Raw genomic sequence first — 20,941 nt, forward strand, 5'->3', positions numbered from 1 at the left:
CATTAATAGCTAATCGTATCAGCTTTGTTGACCACTGCTTCAAACTAAGTTTGCTTTAGGTAATAATTCATATATCTTTTATCTTGTCCTGCATTTTGATATGGCAATGTAAACACTAGAAAATACCTATATTGATGTAAACAATTCTAACTATAACATTTAAAAACATTAATGTTAATAATGACATACCTTTTGTTAGATATTTGCTAGACGTATGCTAAGCTTACTCTTATTTTCATTCTATCTGACAATGTATGATGAGGGTGACTGCCAGTGCTCATTGATAGTTTTGTATAACTATGATGACATCACTGTCAGCCAATGAGGATAGCTCAGCTGTATTCTTATACCAGTGCACCGTGAAAATACATTATTCGTACAATGTGGTGGCTTTGCAATATATTCCAAAGTGGTGGTGGTGGTGGTGGTTGTTTTAAAAAAGCAGTTTGTCAGACCAAGTAATTTGTAAGACTGAATAACACAACAGCAATCAGCTACTCATGCATAAGATGCATTATTAAGTTAATTTGATCTGAGAATATAAAATTTAAAAGGCATTATCCACAATAAAAATGAACAGAGAATTGTGCACTAAATAGTTGAAGTATATTAACAGTATGTTAAAACCCGTCTACATTTATTATGATTACCCAATTTACATAAATAACATTATAGTAAAAATTTTCTAAATTTTTCTTGATTGCCACCCCCCTCAAAAATATTAAATTATCCACTGATCTTGTGCTGCCTGTATTTGGTTATTTCAGAAAAAAACCAGGGTGTTCTATTAATGATTTAATTATTTTATAGCACAGTCACCCTGAGATTATATCTTTGTAATCATGGTTCAGACAATGAGAATTGATTTTGCATATTTTTATATATCTAAAAACTTTGTGTCGAAACATAGATATATAGTTTTAAAATATTTAATCATAACATTATAACGTGAAATTATACCATTTGATTGAATTTCAAAAGTATATATTAAATATAAGGAGCTAGCTTCACAGTAGTGTAGCTGAGCCTCAGCATTAATTACTAAGAAAATTAGACATTTCTGTAGTACCTCCTAAGAGAAGTTATAGCAACAGGTCCTGTTCTGGGAGGCACAGGAGGAGGTGGAGAACCCATCACCATTTCAGGGAGTGGAGAAAACCTGTATGCCTGGGAAGAAATCAGAGACGTTTCCTCAAAAAAATTTCCATTATTAAAACAACACTAGACTATCTTTCTCTGCATTATAGAAGGGGTCGTTTGATTGAATTCCACAATAGAGTCTATTCAAAAGTAGTGGTCTCAAAAGCCTAATAATTAAAAATGTCTTTAAATAATTAAAAAGTAAGCCTTTCAATGTGCTCAAAAGTTCTCATTCATTAATTTTGTAAAATGTTATATAATTCTACCAAGAATCAATCTTTTTTCAAGATAAGAACATTTAACATATATAAAAATGAGTTATAGATCAATTTGGAGAGCCCCCATTTTCATTCTCCTTATTTGTCAAAAGTTAAATCTCAAATTAAGTTTCTTTGGGGAAAACCCATGAAACATTATGAGTAAGTTATACCGTATATACTCGAATATAAGCCGATCCGAGTATAAGCCGAGGTCCCCAATTTTACCCCAAAAACTGGGGTAAACTGGGGACTCGAGTATAAGCCGAGGGTGGGAAATGAGGCACCTACCGGTTGAAACCCTCCTCCTCAGCTGAGAAGGCTGGCGGCTCCCCGCCCGCCTCTCACTGCACCGGCAGGGCTTCCCAGCGCCGTCAGTAAAATGTGAAAAAGAAAAAAACTCGAGTATAAGCCGTATATACTCGGTATAAGCCGAGGGCTTAAAAAAAAACTCGAGTATAAGCCGTATAGACCCGAGTATAAGCCGAGGGGACGTTTTTCAGCACAAAAAACGTGCTGAAAAACTCGGCTTATACTCGAGTATATACGGTATTTATTTTAAATTGCTCATAGCAACTCAGATGAAATGAGTATGCACTCCTCTTTTGCACTTCTGTTTTTTCTTATGTCAAATTTTACACCACAAATATTCTTAATATTTATTCATATTATATTATTTTTGGTGAATAGCTGTTTGTACAAATTGCTCTAATTGATGAAACAAGAGATCACAATAAGCATTTATTTTTCAATTGCTTGCAAGCATACACTGATATGAGAATAAATTATTGTATGGATGTAGGATGAACTGATTTCAATACACAGTAAGCAAGTTTTAAATCATGTTGCCTAATAGCTGGAACCTGAAAATAACACATGAATAAATTAAATCAATGTTATGTAGAAGGCAACAATATTGATATCTCATAGAATAGTTTCAAGTCATCTGACAAAATTGCTGTTTCTCATATATTTAACAAACCCAATAAAATAAACCAGCATAAGCAATGTTGCTTTTATATTGCTGAAAAATAATAAACCATTATGGTAACTAGGACTGGTTTTGGTTTGGACAGACTGAGAGTTCCATTTAGTTACATAGCCTGGCCTTGAAATTGTATAATTCTACGTGTGTGTGTGTGTGTGTGTGTGTGTGTGTGTGTGTGTGTGTGTTATATTTTATTATAGATCTTAGCATTTATGTTTTTTATAAAACCGCAACATTATCTATTAGGATATGAATAAAAGGTTTTTTTCTTAAATAAACTGGCAAAACTTTGTTCATTTTACAATTTCACAACCTAGTTTTAAACAGACACACTGAAGTGTTTCTCATTCTTCCTTTGTCAGAGAAGGAAAAGATCTAGTTTAAAGCTACATATCTATGACATGGTTGCTAATCATTCAGGATTAATGAGCCTTAGAATTTATGTTATACAGTGATACTTAAAAGTACTTCACACATACAAAATCACAAAGAAAACTCTAGTTTGTAATATTCTTGTCTCTTTTTTAAAAAAATTCTAATCATCTGCAACCCAACCCACATCCCACACATTTGAACAAATAACTTTTATTTTCTCATTATCATATGAGAAATTAATGGCATAAATATATCACAAGATGACCTCTTTTTGTTTTTTGAGTGAAGAAGAAAGACAGTAACTGTTCCAAATGCATAATTAAAATATTTTATGATTTACCATAAGGCAATATTTTCTTGAACATAATTAAACATTTAATAGAACATGTATCTCATGTCCTTGAATGCAAAGCACACTGCAGGCATAATTTTACCTGTCTTATCTTCATAATGTTGATTTAACATGGAAGGGTTTTTTGTCTCTGGGCTCTTTTCTGGTAGCATATATTCATGTACCCACTCCATGCTGCTAGTAATACTGCATAGAGTTTTTGTGAATGAGTCTGTCAGTCTATCCCTCTTGCTCCCTCTAACTCAGGATAGAGCCGTGGTGGCGCAGTGATTAAAATGCAGCATTGCAGGTTTCTTCTGCTGACTGTGGGCTGCCAGCAGTCTGGCAGTTCGAGTGTCACCTGCTCAAGGTTGGGTCAGCCTTCCATCCTTCCGAGGTCAATAAAATGAGGACCCAGAATGTTGTGGGCAATATGCTGACTCTGCAAACCACTTAGAGAGGGTTGTAAAGCACTGTGAAGCAGTATATAAGTCTAAGTGCTATTGCTATTACTGATACTCTAGCCTCAGTTAGAGGAACCAGAACAATGAAAGGAAGCATATAACTTCCAATATTGTCTATAGCTTGAAAAAAACTGTTTACTTTTACTGCATTTATGCTATTACCTCATACCAGGTTAATTGTCTAGTTTGGTAATCCATCTTGCACGAATATGTAACTCCAAGATCACACACATAACCTTACACGAAATATACAATGTGATTTTAAAGACAAGGATCTTAAAAGGCATGTAAAACACTGTATGGCATATACAAAGGTTCTGCAGTGAAATGGATACATATTCAACCAACACAAACGGATTTTCCTTGAAAACATATGAAACAAGCCCACAATAGCTCTTTATGTATCATATGTAACTGATCACTTACAGGTCGTGGTAAACTGTACTGATACACTTCTGGTCTATATGTTGGCACCCACTGTATTCCACCTCTAGGCCGAGACATGGTACCAGGAGCACTGGTCACAACTTCAGAATATGGCAAATTCTGTGCAGAATTGTAAGTGTCTTGTTGCCTGTTCTGTCCTCCATGACCTGCTGAAGCCAAACTAAAGGCTTCCTCTAGTAACATGTGCATCTGTTGCCTAACTTCATCAATAGATGGCTGAGAACTCAGAGTTGAAGTCTCTGAATGGCCTTTTGCTTGATGGGCTCTGGTATAATTTCGAGATTCATTGACACGGTCAATATTTGTTTCTTCTATCATTTCAGGCTCAGTCTGTTGGATAAAATATAAGTGTTTAATGGAGATTGTTGCAATCATTTTTTATGATGGCGTTCATACATGTGTACAATGAGCAGATATGTTCACTCATCATCTTAAACCCCTTTTATGAGCTCTGTTATTTAACAGATAGCAGAAAAAAGCTATGTCCTGTGTTATAAAAACACTAGGACAGCATCCCAAGGAAGCAAGGAATTCAACAAGATATCCCAAGCTTGCTTTCATTCTTCCTATTCAATTCTTAATTGCCCTCCCCACTCATTATAATCATTTAATTAGAGAAATGATAGAGATATGGTGTTGGATCAGGTGCATATTTCCATTCAAGCATAGAACTTACACTGGCAACAGATCTTTGTCTTTGCCCCAGTCTTAGTAAGTCACTTTTACATTTTTATAAATGCCACAGTCATAGTTATTCACTATTTGCTTTAAAAAAGAAAATACTTAGAGAAATTATAATCAAGCAAAGATGAACATAGACTGTTATTAAATATTTTATATTAATAACTAAGAATGTTTTGTATTGAAAGAAAAAGAGAATCGCTATCTAGCTTTGATTTCAATGAATTCTAGCTGCTTAAGAAATCTATATCCTATAAAGATTACAAATGTTACAAGTATCTGATAAAAATACCTATTTTATGCCTTAATATTCTCTACATCGAGAATCACAAGTACTGTCAACGAATTCATAATTATGAATAGACTTTAATATTTTAAAAGTTTTTATTTTCTCAGCTTTCAGCTAAAATCAGCTTTTTCTTAAACTACCAACACAAATTGTATTTCATTACATGTTGGTATTCCATTTTTCTCTTTAAAAGTAAAGTTCAAATCAACTAACATTAACATAGAAAACAATAGTGGGTTGCTACCAGTTCGCCCCGGACCAGGCGAACAGGTAGCAGCGGCGGCATGAGGCTCCGCCCACCCACCCAGAAGCATCTGCAAATCCACAAATGTGTCGCACAAGCACGCAAGTGCACCCACGAGTGAACTGGTAGCGATGGGGTTTGAAACCCGCTCCTGATACGAAAGTCAATAAACAGCAAAGCTGAATAAACTAACTTAAAAATCTGATATTCTTATAACTAGACAAGTGTTTTCAACTTGGAGGGTCTCATCATCTTGAAACTAATTGGAACTTAACGTTTCATTCAAATTTCTTGGCAGTAGGACAGAAGTGGTTTGCCTTTGCCTTCTTCTAGATTTAATTCTTGTAATTCTCTTCTGCTATGTGTATTGATTTCCTATATACTTGCACAAACCCTCTTGATCCCACTCTTACTAGATTATTTAGTTTCACTTTCTCCTTTGTATTTTACAAGCAAGGTATATACACTTAAGTGTATGACAGGAGTTCCTGCTCCTGCCCACATTACTCCCTAAATCACTAAAGATAATGAGGTTCAAAGTAGTAATTCTAGAAGAGTTAAAAAGTAAGCTACACTTGTTAAAGGACAAGAGATTCATTAAATAAATAGGTGACACTGACTACTTGGTAAGATCCTCTTTGCAGGCATAAATAGAACAACATAAGAAGCAAATAAGATTACTGGAGCCATAAAATGCCCCCAAAAGCCCACAGAGGCAAAGAGTTTGCTTCCATGTTGTTGCTGGTGGGAGACATATTTATTTGATTTGTGTTAAACTGATCAACTGCATCTAGTATTTAATTGATTTGTACTTGTAATGACTTTTTAATAATTGGTTGGGACCAATGAATTATGGATTTGTGTCCTTCCAGTGATGAAGATGATTTGATAATTGTGGTCTAGTCACTATTTCTGAATTAGTTCTGTACCACAATCACTATATCCTATCCTATAGTAAAAAGAAAATAGAGAGATACAGAAAGATGAAATAAACATAATGGAAATGAAGCATGGTACAAACCAGTGTCCATAATATTTAAATTTGCCTTTATAACAATAATGTAACAAAAATACAGAATGACCCAATTGCAAAGGAAACTTCCACAAGGGAATATTGCAGTCAGGGAAATTCTATGTATGAATAACTACAGCAAATCCAGCTTTATCTCATACCATAGATTGTTCCTTTACGTTGCTGCTGCAATGAAGCACAATGAAGCATAGCACACTATAAACCTAAATGCATTTCATATTATGATTTATGTACTGTGACAAATAATGTGAAAACACAGACAATCCTTTCACAGTTGATGTTTCAGTTTTCTGAATCCTGACAAATATAGCAAAGAATCACTACACTTCAACAGGCAGCAAGATTATTTATTACCTCATAAGCACTGCTATTTTTTTATATATATTTGGGTTCTGGAAATCAGAGAAATATTATCTATGTACACAATGTAAAAGGAAAAAACCAAATATAAATCAGCCCACATTGAAGAAATTGGCTGATGTAAGCTGGTAACAACTAATAGATCCATGGTTTGACTTCTTGGCATAGTATCAAATACATCTGTGATCTGATTACGACATAATTCCAAATCACCTTAGAAACTGGAGAGAGAGAAAAATCCCTAGATTTCTGTCTATACTAAACACAATGCTTAATTACTTTTATCTCCATTAGATCACTGTAGCAGTGCTTATACTACAGTGACATTTGATTTACTGGATCTTAATAAATGGTCCTTGCATGAAATGGACCATGCATGTGATGGAACAAATCTCCCTGGTAATTTGCATCATTTGTGTAATATCAATCATAATCTATTATGCCACTTTATGGCTTTTACATAATGACACAATTGCTCAACTGTAATATTTTGCATTATTTTAATAATAATGTTATCATGAAAATAACATAAATCACTGTGATGATATGTTTCCTTATTAAATAAACAGTATTCCAATTAATCCATTAAAATGGAATTTCATTGTATATTTAAACACAAAAGGCAATGCAAAGAAAGAAAGAGATATTTTACTATTGCAGAAGACTATGTCATAGCAATTTTAAATACTATAGCCGATAGTGACAAAATACATTAAATACTGTAATATACTAAGAATTCTGATGTTGAATAACTTGCTCCTATTTTCTCTTCTCTTTCCCTCAAACTTCTCCGTGATTTCGATCAGTGTTTCTTAATCTTGTTTTCTCTCAAGACCCTTCCAACCTTTAAAAATTATGGAATATCGCAAATGAGTTTTTGTTTGCATGAGTTATATTTCTCAGCATTTACGCTATTAAAAAGTAAACATAATGCATTCACTGCACCTATCACATCTCATGATTGTTTGATCAGATTTTAATATTGTATTATTTTTCAACATATTGATTTCCCAGTCCAGTGTTCAAGAAACCCTGATTCAAACAATCCTCTATAGAAGAAGGATAGGAAGAGCATGACTCCTTTGAACTTTGGTGTTGGAGAAGACCTCTGAAAATACTATGAACACCCAAGAAAATAAACCAATGGATTATCAAACAAATTAATTCAGAATTTTCACAAAGGCAGAAATGACCAAATTCAAATTATCCTCCTTTGGACATATTATGCTCTCTAGAAAATGCCGCAATGCTGGGAAAGGTGGAAGGAAAGAAAAGAAGAGGATGGCCAGCAACAAGGTGAATGGACTCAATTACAGTGAAAATGAGTGCTCCATTAGAAGATTTTGTCCGAAAAACCAGGTTAGGATTAGATAATCATGGAGAAAATCTATTTAGATGGTTACTATCTAAATGATTATTGTAATGCTCTCTACATGGGGCTCCCCCTGAAGTGCACTCAGAGGCTTCAGTTAGTCCAGAATGCAGCTGCGCGGGTGATAGAGGGAGCTACGCGTAGCTCCCATGTAACACCGCTCCTGCGCAGACTGCACTGGCTACCTGTGGTCTTTCGAGTGCACTTTAAGGTGTTGGTTACAACCTTTAAAGCGCTCCATGGCTTAGGGCCTGGGTACTTACGGGACCGCCTGCTGTTACCACATGCCTCCCACCGACCCGTACGCTCTCACAGAGAGGGACTTCTCAGGGTGCCGTCCGCCAAACAATGTCGGCTGCCGGCCCCCAGGGGAAGGTCCTTCTCTGTGGGGGCTCCCACACTCTGGAACGAGCTTCCCCCAGGTTTACGCCAAATACCTGACCTTCGGACTTTCCGCCGCGAACTGAAGACACACCTTTTTATCCGCGCAGGGCTGGCTTAAATTGAATTTTAAATGTTAAATTTTATTAATTTTAAATGGGATTTTTTAGTGTATGGTAAATTTTTTAAATTCTCAGGCTAATTTAAATAAGTTTTTTAAATTCCGTTTTAATTGTATTTTGTATTGTTCGTTTTATTCTGCCTGTACACCGCCCTGAGTCCTTCGGGAGAAGGGCGGTATAAAAATCAAATAAATAAATAAATAAATAAATAAATAAATAAATAAATAAATAAATAAATAAATAAATAAATAAATAAATAAATAAATAAATAAATACTACAAGTCACTACCAGTCAGGGACACAGTGGCTCAATGGCTAAGATGCTGAGTTTGTTGATCAAAAAATCAGCAGTTCAGCGGTTCGAATCCCTAGTGCCACATAATGGGGTGAGCTCCCGTTACTCGTCCCAGCTTCTGCCAACCTAGCAGTTTGAAAGCACGTAAAAAATGCAAGTAGAAAAATAGGGACCACCTTTGGTGGGAAGGTAACAGTGTTCCGTGTGCCTTTGGCATTTAGTCATGCCGGCCACATGACCACGGAGACGTCTTCGGACAAGGTTGGCTCTTCGGCTTTGAAACTGAGATGAGCATCACCCCCTAGAGTCGGGAACGACTAGCACATATGTGTGAGGGAAACCTTTACCTTTACCTTTTACAAGTCAAAAAGAAGCTTGATGCTACATAATAAATCAATCAAAATCTCCTAACTATCAAATAGTTAGGAATATAATTGAAAGAATTTTGGTCACACATTCAATGAAGAAGTAAAACAGTGTAACTTAAGTTGGAATCAAGCTCCTTAGACATAAATTATTTATATAACGAAGTATAGTCGCATCCATTTAGTCTGCATATCTATTATAAGAAAGAACAAATATCTGGGACACTGAACTATCATTATGTAAGAACCTGAAATTTAGTCTATAACTCTGTAATGCATCTTGCCTAACATCAGGCCCTGTGTTGCTCTAGGATTCCAATTCCTTGGCCAGAATGACTACCTGTAGTAGAATGTGGGGAAAACTTTTAATCCAGCCATATCACACAGGAGAAAGGATCACACTGATACATTAAATAACCACAGTCCACACAGGAAAAGTCTGGAGAAAATTAGGTTATTACTGGAAAATATGAAGACTGTGATGCTATGTGTATAGTACAAAAAACATGAATAAATAAATGCAATATATTGCACCTTTTTTTCAACAGTACTTTTTTTATTGGGTTAAATGTGAAGTTGATATTCTTAAACAGTTTAAAATGTTTGCTTGCATATAAATAGGTTTCCAAAAATACAAAAGGGTTTTCTCAGTTTTAGTGAGTAAATTTTTCCTTTTCTAAACATTTGTTTCCCTTAAATTTCCCTTAAATTTTGATTTATAAGTACCTAACATTGCAACTCGATTATTTCTGTTTGAAAATCTATGGGTTTTTCTTCTGGATTTACAGAAAATGGATCTTCAATCATATTTAACCGAGAATATTCTTCAGTCAAAGCAAATGTTTCATGGAATTCCTCAATCAGAAGGCTAAAATGCTCTTATTTTTTTCCTAACTCAGTGCGCGTGATAAGGAATATGCTGAATACAAATAAGAAACTGATCCAGTTCTGCTTTTTTGAGTTGTCCCTTCAAAAGATGTAATTTCATTTTAATGCTTTTATTGAATTATACGTATTAAAGATTAGTTGATCTTTTCCTTGAATCTGGGAAGATTATTTACATGAGTTGTGACATTGCAAAATAAAAAGATATTGCAGTTCCACTCTTCATTTTCGGGCTATTTAAATTTTCTAAATTATTTTCAAGAAACTTTATTACTTCACCTTTTATATTAACAAAATGCTGTACACAAATATTGCTTTCTTTTCTCGATAAAAAATTGCCTTCTGTACACAGCAATCTGTATACCATACACTCCCTTAAAAAGCTGCCTTCTGTAAAACATTTTCCATCAACAGTTATTTCTCTTGCAATTTTAAAGCTCATTTCAACAACAATCTCAATTTCAGTGTTTATATTCTTGAAAATCTGTTTTTCACTAGGGAGATTCCCCCCCCCCCAAATAAATGGGCAGTTTTAATTTTTTGGTCATTATAGTCTAATTTAGCAAGGGCATGATGTTTTATCCCATAATTTCATCAGGGATTATATTTTGGGGAAATGTTTCACAATACACAAGACACACTGGAAGGGTCACTTCCAAATAAATGGTATACTTAGCATTTCTTGAGCTTTCAAAAAATGCTGCTGGTTGCACAAGGTTACTTGGCAGGCCACATGCAGACCACAGCCCATATGTCATGCAAATCTGTTTTTATCCAATTCATTTTAAGTCACCACACTGGGGAGGCTATTTAGCAACTTAATCAAAAGAAACTAGGTAAGCAAACTGAGATTCTTAGGAAGTAGCTTCTTAGATGCACTACAAATATTCAATATGTTCTTGCTAACACTTTTGTAGTAGGCTGCTACTACAAAATAATCAATATTTTTAATTTTAATAATTAATAATAACTAAGAATTTATATATATAATTTATATTGGGTTTTAATTAAATTTACATTTAATCAAACATTAAATGTAAATTAAACATCATGATAGAAGGTATAAGTAACAATTCAGAACTGTTCTGTGAAAAATTATATAAATGACGGTAAGTTTAAATTTTGGGGGGGAAATACTAAATCCATAAAAATATAACATTCAACCTAATTTCAGGAGCAGATTTTATAAATCTTGTGATTGATTGATTCCCACTGCAGACTCAAAGCTGCAAATATGCAAGTATATCATTTTGCTAAAATAAACTGTGTACTGTAATTCTTCTAAAGCAATTTATTAACATTGTAATATGTGCAACAAATGCAGTCTCCATACACTTACATCATATCCACTATTGCGGATACCACGTCTCTGTCTTTCACGTGTAACTAGAAGATCCATTTCGGTTTCTCCTGGACTAGGACTGTTCAAAGATTGTCTGCTTCGGTAAACTGAGGTCTTTGCTTGTTGCCTATAGAAAATGGAAATATTTATAATATGAATAAAAGTGGTCAAAACATTAGTAAATTGCTCTGGTATTTAGCCTATATTGATTTATGAACAATGGCATATCGTATTTTAATTATTTAGACCTATATGTATCAATTCAAAATGTACAGTGTCATCTAAGCAATCTTTGGATCAAATTATGCACTGTTTGTGATGGTAGAAACTTAGGTGTAAACTGGATATTGTCTTGTGAATATCTGTATGTAACCATATATATCTACATTCATAGAAGGTAATAATGATAATAACTGAACAAATTTTAAATTAAATTAGCTGACCATTCAGCTAAGTGATAACTCAATCCAAACTTCTAGTCTAAAACTAAATATTGTAAATAGGACTGGATTTTATTATGTCCATTTACTGATGGAATGGAGTCCACCACTCCAGAGCATTTTAGACTTCCTCTGGTAGATTGAGGAGTTGCAAGAGAACAGAGAGCAGGTGATCTCCTTTTGAGTGAAAATCCATTCAAACAATGTTGGATACTGCCTACAATCCAAATTAAATTGGCATCCAATAAATATTAATTCAATAAACAAAGCAACAGAACATTAATTGAACTGTGCTTATCTCCATGCCAATCAGATTTGCTAATTGATCATGGGACTCACAAATTGATTTCAACTGATTTTCTGTTAAACAGTAGCCAGAACACAATATTCAATATACCGTATTTTTCAGACTATAAGATGTACCTGACTATAAGATGCACCTAAATTTAGAAGAGGAAAACAAACAAAAAAAGCTTTTGGCCTACCTTTTTGGGGGGGCTTTTTTTGGGCCTTTTCCAATTTTTTTCTGGCCTGTTTCCAGGGCTTGTTCCAGCCCATTTTTGAGGCTTTTTGCGGCTCATTTTGGAGGCTTTTTGCAGCCCATTTTCGAGGCATTTTGTGGCTTGTTTGGGGGGCTTTTTGTGGCTCATTTTCGAGGCTTTTTTCAGCCCATTTTTGAGACTTTTTTAGGCTGTTTTTTTGTGGGGTTTTTTTTAAATGGGCCCAAAAAAGCCTCAAAAACGAGCCCCCAAAGCCTCAAAAACAGGCCGAAAAAAGTCTTGAAAATGGGCCAAAAAAAGGCCTGAAAACAGGCTGTGAGGAGGCCAAAAAATGGCTGGCGGGTGGGCAGGGCATCAGCAATATTCAGTCTATAAAATGCACAGACATTTTCGCCCCCTTTTGAGACAAAAAAATGCATCTTATAGTCCGAAAAATACAGTACACAATGCTTTTAAAATTATATAAATGAAAGAATCGAAGCTCCTTAAGGAATTTAATTCTAACAAAACGAGTCCCATGTATTTTAAACATCATATATTAGAAGAATTTAACAGATTATATATAACAGATTGCACAACCTTCACAGACTGTACATTCTTCTTCAAGGCATTTCTCTGATTTTCTATTGAATTTGATTGTGTCCTTCTTCCACACTTGAAACAGCAAAAAATGTGAACGTAGAACATATAACACAGAATAAGAATTGGAAGGGACCTCAAATGCCATCTAGTCCAACCCACTGCTCAAGCAGGAGACCTTATACCATTTCAGACAAATGGCTGTCCAGTCTTTTCTTGAAAGCCTCCAGCAATGGGGGCCTCAAAACTATTGAAGGCATTCCACTGGTTGGTGTTCTCACTGTTAGCAAATTTCTCCTTAGTTCTAGGTTGCTTCTCTCCTTGATTAGTTTCCATCCATCGTTTCTTATTTTGCCTTCTGGTGCTTTGAAAAATAGTTTGACCCCCTCATCTTTGTGGCAGCCCCTCAAATATTGGAACACTGCTATCATGTCTCCCCTAGTTTTTCTTTTCACTAGACTGGACATACCCATTTCCTGCAAACGTTCTTAATATATGCTTATATTCACATATGCCTTACATTTTATTCATTTGCTTATAGTTCTCATATTTATAGTTTATGTTTTAGAGAAAGGTTTTTAGAAATCATTAAAGTTCTAAGTAAATGGGAAACATTTGAGAATTGGTTGGATCAGAAACAACAGATCCAAATAAATAGCTCTATTTAATTTGCAATGTTGATTTCAAGAAAATCAAGCTGATTTCAAGAAAATTCAGCAAGCACCCAGAGAATCAGGTTAATTGAACCAACTACCAGAACTTAGTCATAATCAAAAGGAAGAAGACAGAGTGATTATCTACCACCATAGCATTTTTATGTGTTGTAGATTCATCAGAAGGGCCTTTCCTAGTTTACAAGATACTGAACTTGATGGAATTTTATTTTATAGTGTCAAATGTGGGGCATTTAATCAAAATATTATCAAATTGTGAATAATATGGAACATAATGAATTATACACAAAATATAATATAGATCAAGCTATGAAAGAAAATTATAACAGAAACTCAGAGGCTAAGTTCAAAATGGAAGGCATGATTTCCAGTCCACACCAGAGTTGAAGACTAATATGGGATATCCAAACATCTTTGAAATAGTTTGTTTATAACTTTTTTGCTGAGAAGGCTTACTCTAGTTTCTCTCTGTCTAAGTGCAAAGGAAAACGTTTACTGAAGAAAACTTTTCATGTGATGAATACTTCTTAATTCCTAAAAAAGAAACAAGTTTACACCCTATTCTCAGCTCAAGTCAAGTAACTTGAGTCTGAAAATACTTGTGGTCAGGAATTATCTTTTTTTTTTTTTTTTTTTTGAGGCTGAAAGAAACATCTGGGATGAATAAATGAAAACAATGAAAGAATTATGAAATTTCCTTTTACCCATTAATAAAGTACAGTTTTACACGTTATGGAAATAAGTAAAGATACTTTCTTGCTAAAATGTAAATTTGGTAATTTACTATGGCAAACAACGAGCATGTGCCATGCACATTGGAAGTGATGTTACCTATTACCAGGCCTTAGAATCCCGGAGCTATATAATTTTTCATTACAGCTTTAATCAAAACTCATATCTGAAACAAATCAATCAATCAATCAAATCTTAATTGTACTCAGTGATCACTGCTATTTGCAGTTTCAAAACATAATAGAAAAGAACCTTCAAATTCTATATATAAACAAGAAGTAAATTATTCAAAAAAATTCTTGAATCAGAATAATTTTCTCTGCTCTGAAGACTGTTAATCAAATAAATGTAAAATTACTAAAACAACTATATCTAAAAATCTCTGAATTATGTTTCAATACTTATTGCAATTTTAAACTAGATAATATAATTTTATTGCTAAAAATAAGAGTACTGGCAGTAGATGAATTCAAAATGTATTTGCTTTTATGGCCACTGCTTCATAATGTAACCAAATTGAAATTTAACAGTATAGCATCAAAAAAATTCCAGAAAGATGCAGAGACTATGCTAATACCCACTGAACAGCAATAGTGATCAGAATTCTACTACTTTCCTGTAGTAGTAAGGGTCTTTCTGAGGTATCTGTTTTAACAGAGAATAAGATTGTTTTGATGGTGTTTTATGATGCCTGAAGGTTAAAAGTATTATAATTAAACTTTGTACCACATGTAAATATAAAGGACATCAGCAAATGTGCACAATCAATTCAATTTCTCTCAGAGGTCAAGGGTAGATATCCTCTTATATAAATGTACTATTGAATTTCTGTCAGAAGGGCAGAAGGCAAGGTATCAATTCTGCTTAATATAAAAGTTCAACTAAGTGTTGTATGAATATATTACCCTGTTTTCCCCAAAATAAGACATCCCCTGATTATAAGCCCAATAGGTTTTTGAGCGCATGGCAATAAGGCCAAGCACTTATTTCAAGGTTCAAAAAAATATAAGACAGGGTCTTATTTTCAGGGAAACACGGTACTGACTATCCGACTACTAAGAAAGGACTCTCTAATATACCAAAAATACACTGTGCATTTTTGAAATATGGTTACTCTGTAGTTGAATAGCAACTAAATCAAATTAATAAATAAGTAATAGAACAAACATAGCCTTATTTTTCTTTATCAAGGTTAAGTAGTCATGGCACTTCATATTACTCTGAATAAGTAAACTCACTGAAGGCGACGGTAGTTAACTGTGCAGATATATCCTCATTTTACACATATTGAGAGTACATTTTTATGTTAAAATGTAAGTTTGCAACAAATACAAAGAGATTTAATTTGAGAACCTGAGAATCCAACTCTCAAAACTTTCCACTGAAGAAGAATAGTTCACTGTTTCTTCTACTCTTCTCCAGGTAGGATGAAAAGAAGCAAAAAACAACAACCCAAGCATTTTGTGATGATGTCACAAAAGTATAATCAGTTCATTACTACACAGGGCAGAAACCAGATCTGATCTAAATTCTTTAAATCTCAAATTTCAAAATTATCAATCTACCATCTCATATTCCACAAGAGAAATTGGATAAAACACAGATCAAACATTACTTCCAATAAAAGTGATTGAAATTTTTATTTCATAAAATTCAGACAGATGGAGTGGCATCTTAATAGCTGTTAAGTCCTGAAAGGTGCAACAATACTTTTGCTGCAAAACACCAAACCACAAGGAATGCTTTGTTCCTTTCAACATAAATATGACTGTTTTATCAAAGTGGACCAACTGAAAAAAATCATAAAACAACAGAAATCTTTTTCATTGCCTCTTTTTGGGAAAACCAAGTTTAAATATTATCAAACACAGCAATGCATTACTGTGTCAGCAATGCATTACTGCAATACAGCTATATATTTCTACTTCTAAAGTTATATAGTAATTGTTATAGCAAAGCTGATAAGCTTTGCATGAACTATGTTCACAGTTCTTGGAGATTTCACAGTTTTAAAATACTGGAGATCTAGTCAAGAAGACAATATGCTATCTTTACACACAGTGAACAATCTAGTTATGGTAATTTTTTTTTGTTTTTTTTGTTTTTTTTTAGTAAAAAAGTTTTATTTCCATTTTCCAACAACCTATTCAATATACAGTCTCTTATTCAACATTAGTCATTAACTTTCATTTGTTACTTATTCGGACCTGCCCAGCTACCACTTCCTTCCTTAACAAACCTTTCCTCCTCCCTTCTCTACTTTCTTCTACTTTCTTCATCCTTCCTCTCCTTCGCTTTTCTACATCCTCTCCTCCTTCCCTACTCTTCTCTTCCACCATTTCTAACCCTCTTTCCCCTTTCTTCTTCCTCTCCTTTCCCCCTTTTCTACCTCTCTCTTTCCTACCTACTTTCTTCCTTCACTCTCTCCTCTCCTTTCCATTCCTTCTGAAATGGCAGCTGAGCAGCCCGATTTCATTTCAAATTATTTCTATTTCTTAATTACATATCTTCAATCATTCCTTTACATTGATCCTTCATCTCCCCTCTCCCCTTCCCTCCCCTCCCCTCCCACCCCCGAGACTTCCCAGAACAAAATACAGGGTATAAGATTAACAATCATAAATTAAAATACAACATAAGTCATAATCTATAGTCACTCCTCTCTCTAAGACCTTAACTCCCCTTCCAGAAACAAAAGGTACATTCTTCTTCCAGTCCATTATATATCAGTCCATTCCACTCCTAAAATCTTCAGAATCTTCCAATTAAATTAGTATTTCCAGTTCATCAATAAAATACATAGTTTTTAATATCCAATCTTCATCAATTAACACCAAATATATATCAATCCATTCCACTCCTGAAGTCTTCAGAATCTTATAGTTTTTAATATCCAATCTTCATCGATCAAGACCAAGACGATATTCCATCTTCCAGTATTCATCAGAAATTCTTTTATAATATACCTTTCTTCCTTAAACAGTCTTCCAAATATAATTCATATTTCCAGCTTAAATTCTTAAATTTTTATCCAATCTCCAAAAATAAACAATATTCTATCTTCTCATATCTTTAATATCACTTACATAAATCAAATAACATTGCTAATATTAATATTTCTTCAATTTACCTTACATCTGTCAAATCATTATTAAAATTATAACTTATATCCAAAATATATCAATTATAACAATTAAATTCTATTTAACCAAATACCAACATTACATCCATAAATTTTTCTATCTGTCCTCCAAAAGTTAAACAATATTCCATCTTCCCATTCCTTTATACCTCACATATATCAAATAGTAACACCTTATACCCAAAATAAGTCCGCTGTAAAAATTAAAGCCTATATATATATATATATATATATATATATATATATATAATACCATCAAAATCACATCTTAAGCATTCTCCTTCCCCTTGTCTTCTATCTTACACATTTTCCACCATCTGCTCACCAATCAGCTTAACATCTAACAATAAAGAATTTCCAATCTTTAATATATTGGTGTAAAAATCTCTTGTTTAAAAACTTATTAAGAAAAGATAAGCCTCCAAAAGTTCCTATAAAAAAAAAATTCCATATTTGAAGTGAAGAAGTTTCCAAGATTTTAGTAGTTAGTTCTGTTTGCTTAAAAGCCATTCTTAAACTGTAAAATCTACCAAAAGAGAAAAAATTCAATAAACTTTTCTTCTTAAACATTGTGATAAAGAAAAGGTAAAAGAAAAAATCATTAACAGTTCTTATTCATTCCATTTAAAAAGTAGCTTGTTATGTTCTTCTCTTCCTTTGTCCTTTTATAGTTTCACTTTCCTTTGTATATTGCAAACGCCATTTTAAATCCACTCAAGTTGAAAGTTAGTTCAAAGGAAAGCTATTTAAGAGCTGAAGTTAAGATTTATTACTTGCAAATTCTTGCTAGTCCTCCTACTTTGTTCTGTCTGTGTTGAGTTCTCTTTAAAAATAAATCTTGGCACAGAGATGGTCGCGGCTTCTCGTTCTGTATAAACAGAAGCACCCTGGGCACGGAGCTTCGTCAGGCTAAAGGGGAGCTCTCACCCTTCGATCCCCTGGTTAAATTCCAGGGGCTCCCGGGGAGCTCTACCCAAACCTGACCACTCTTCCCTCCCCCTTCTCCCGGGGGAGAGAATTCCAAACCGTTTGACAGCCCATTTACGCTGTCAGGGACGGTTTGACAAAACCCAGGGCAGACGATCCCAAAGGAATGTCCACGAAGCCTGCGTTGCCAGCGGAAGCTCGGTAATAATTTTGTGAACATCAACTTCAACTGTGGCAACAAGAGAATGACCACAGATCCTATACATTATTGTTTCAATTTTTGTATTGCATCTACAATAGCCAAGCAATAAGTACCGCCCTTTATTTGAATTCTCTTAAAATCTTCTCCTAAAAATAGATTACTATGTTGGAAGCCTCAACTGATTTCTCAAAACCCCTAAAGATAACAGAACTTCATAAAAGAGCAAGAGCAGAAACACTAAATTATTTCCAATAACAAAAGCTTAAAATCAATAAAGTGCCAAGAAGATTTGTCTGATTAAGTCCTATAAACGTAGCTCTGCTTGATCAGGACTAAGTTGATCAATAATAATACTGTACTATTAATCTCAAAATTGATTTTCTAGATATTTTTAAACTGTAATTAAGTACAGTATGAGCTTTTAACAGATAAAAGAATTAAAATTCCATCTATCTATCTATCTATCTATCTATCTATCTATCTATCTATCTATCTATCTATCTATCTATCTTATACACACATAAGCACACACACCCACACCCACATATATACATACGTGTGTGTGTGTGTGTGTGTGTGTGTGTGTGTGTGTGTGTGTGTCTTTATGTATTTTGCAGCACTAAGAACAGGTTCTAGAATTAATTCCCAACAAATAAGGATAATCTCAGTGCTGGGGCAGGATTTCAACGGAATCAAAAATAATAGTTTCAAGTGGAAACCCAGAGAGAGGCTAAATTGTGAAATTAACTGTTCCAACCAGTAAACCAAAATAAATGTCAATGATAAAAATTCCTGAAAGTGTATTTTTTATAATAACAAGACTGAAAAATTGGGATGACAGACCATCATGTGAAACAAACCCAAATTTTTCATAGTGTATTTTAACCAAAATATTATGAGCCTCCTTAATTTTTCTTTGCTAAGAATTATTTTGGCAAATGGGGATAGGTTACTAAAATGTTACTCTTATACATATATATATGTATATCTTATACATATACTGTTATACATATAAATGTTACTCTTATACATTATTGGGCCTCTGTGGCTCAGACTGGTAAGACAGTCTGTTATTAACAGCAGCTGATTGCAATTACTGCAGGTTCAAGCCCCACCAGGCCCAAGGTTGACTCAGCCTTCCATCCTTTATAAGGTAGGTAAAATGAGGACCCAGATTGTTGGGGGCAATAAGTTGACTTTGTATATAATATACAAATGGATTAAGACTATTGCTTGACATAGTGTAAGCCGCCCTGAGTCTTCGGAGAAGGGCGGGATATAAATGCAAATAATAAAAAAAAAGACAGCAGTAATGGGCTGACACTAGTTGCACACTTAAGTGATTAAATACTGACACTGTTTTCAGAGAGATTATTAGGCACTAGCTGAATACCTGTGCTCTGCTATGAAACTATGTGATCGGGCTTGATAAATCAACAGTTAAGAGTTTGAAAATTAATGAGTAATTATGATCAGCCTCTCCTCTCCCCTTCTCTCCCTCAGGCTGCCCCACAGAAGCCTCTCCTCTTCTCTCCCCTTCTCTTCCTCAGGCTTGCCCCATAGAAGCCTCTCCTGTCCTCTCCTCTCCCCTTCTCTCTCTCAGGCTGGCCCCACAAAAGCCTCTCCTCTCCTATCCCTCAGGCTGGCCCCACAGAAGCCTCTCCTCCCCCCCTTTGCTCCCTCAACCTTGCCCCACAGAAATGTCTCCTATCCTATCCCCTTCTCTCCCTCAGGCTTTCTAACCCCTTCTCTCCATGAGGCTTGCCCCACAGAAGCCTGTCCTATGCTATCCCATTCTATCCAGAGTTATTTTCAAGTTGGTAGAGGGAGTAGACGATCTAACTAATTAGCATCAGAGTGTGTTATAATAACATAGGAAATACTAATGCTCTGATGGTCATTTTGAAAAATCCTTTCTTAGTGAGCACCTAGAAGCCAAGCGGAACATACGTTTGTAGGCTGTACAGTTTGTAGGCTTTACAGTTCTGGAGATTTTGTGATTAATGCGTGAGTGGTTTTCACTTTTATATATATAGATAGATAGATTCTTTGATCTAAATGTGAAACTATTAAAGAAAAAGGGGGATAGAAGTACTGATTATAATGACCACCAACCTTTGTGAAATTGTCTTGAGATTATAATTAGCTGAAATAGAGACGGTTTATTAATGAAGGAAGTATTAGTACTAACAACAGGCATAAGCACAGGGCTGGCTGAGGTCAACATGGAAAATAATGTAAGGATTTAAAAAATTGAACATATGGCAAGAAATACTCAGAGGACTGTAAAGGACTTGAGCTGGTCCTTATACAATTTGCAACACCAATTTGTTTTTGGTGTAATGTATTTATTTATTTATTTTATTTATTTATA

The 20,941-nt window shown here is 34.4% G+C and overlaps 1 protein-coding gene across 1 annotated transcript in view; it reads right to left on the bottom strand.

Moving 5' to 3' along the window:
* Positions 1–20,941, bottom strand: part of KIAA1549L (KIAA1549 like) — a 129,374-nt gene that overhangs the window by 19,068 nt on the left and 89,365 nt on the right. Inside the window, exons 15-17 of the mRNA XM_058160589.1 lie at positions 11,369–11,498; positions 3,982–4,332; positions 1,070–1,167 (exon numbers count right to left, since the gene is read on the bottom strand). Of these exons, the coding sequence (XP_058016572.1) occupies positions 1,070–1,167; positions 3,982–4,332; positions 11,369–11,498 (579 nt within the window). The remainder of the gene's footprint in view (positions 1–1,069; positions 1,168–3,981; positions 4,333–11,368; positions 11,499–20,941) is intronic.

Source organism: Ahaetulla prasina, chromosome 1, assembly GCF_028640845.1.
Source record: "Ahaetulla prasina isolate Xishuangbanna chromosome 1, ASM2864084v1, whole genome shotgun sequence".
NCBI classification, from domain to species: Eukaryota; Metazoa; Chordata; class Lepidosauria; order Squamata; family Colubridae; genus Ahaetulla; species Ahaetulla prasina.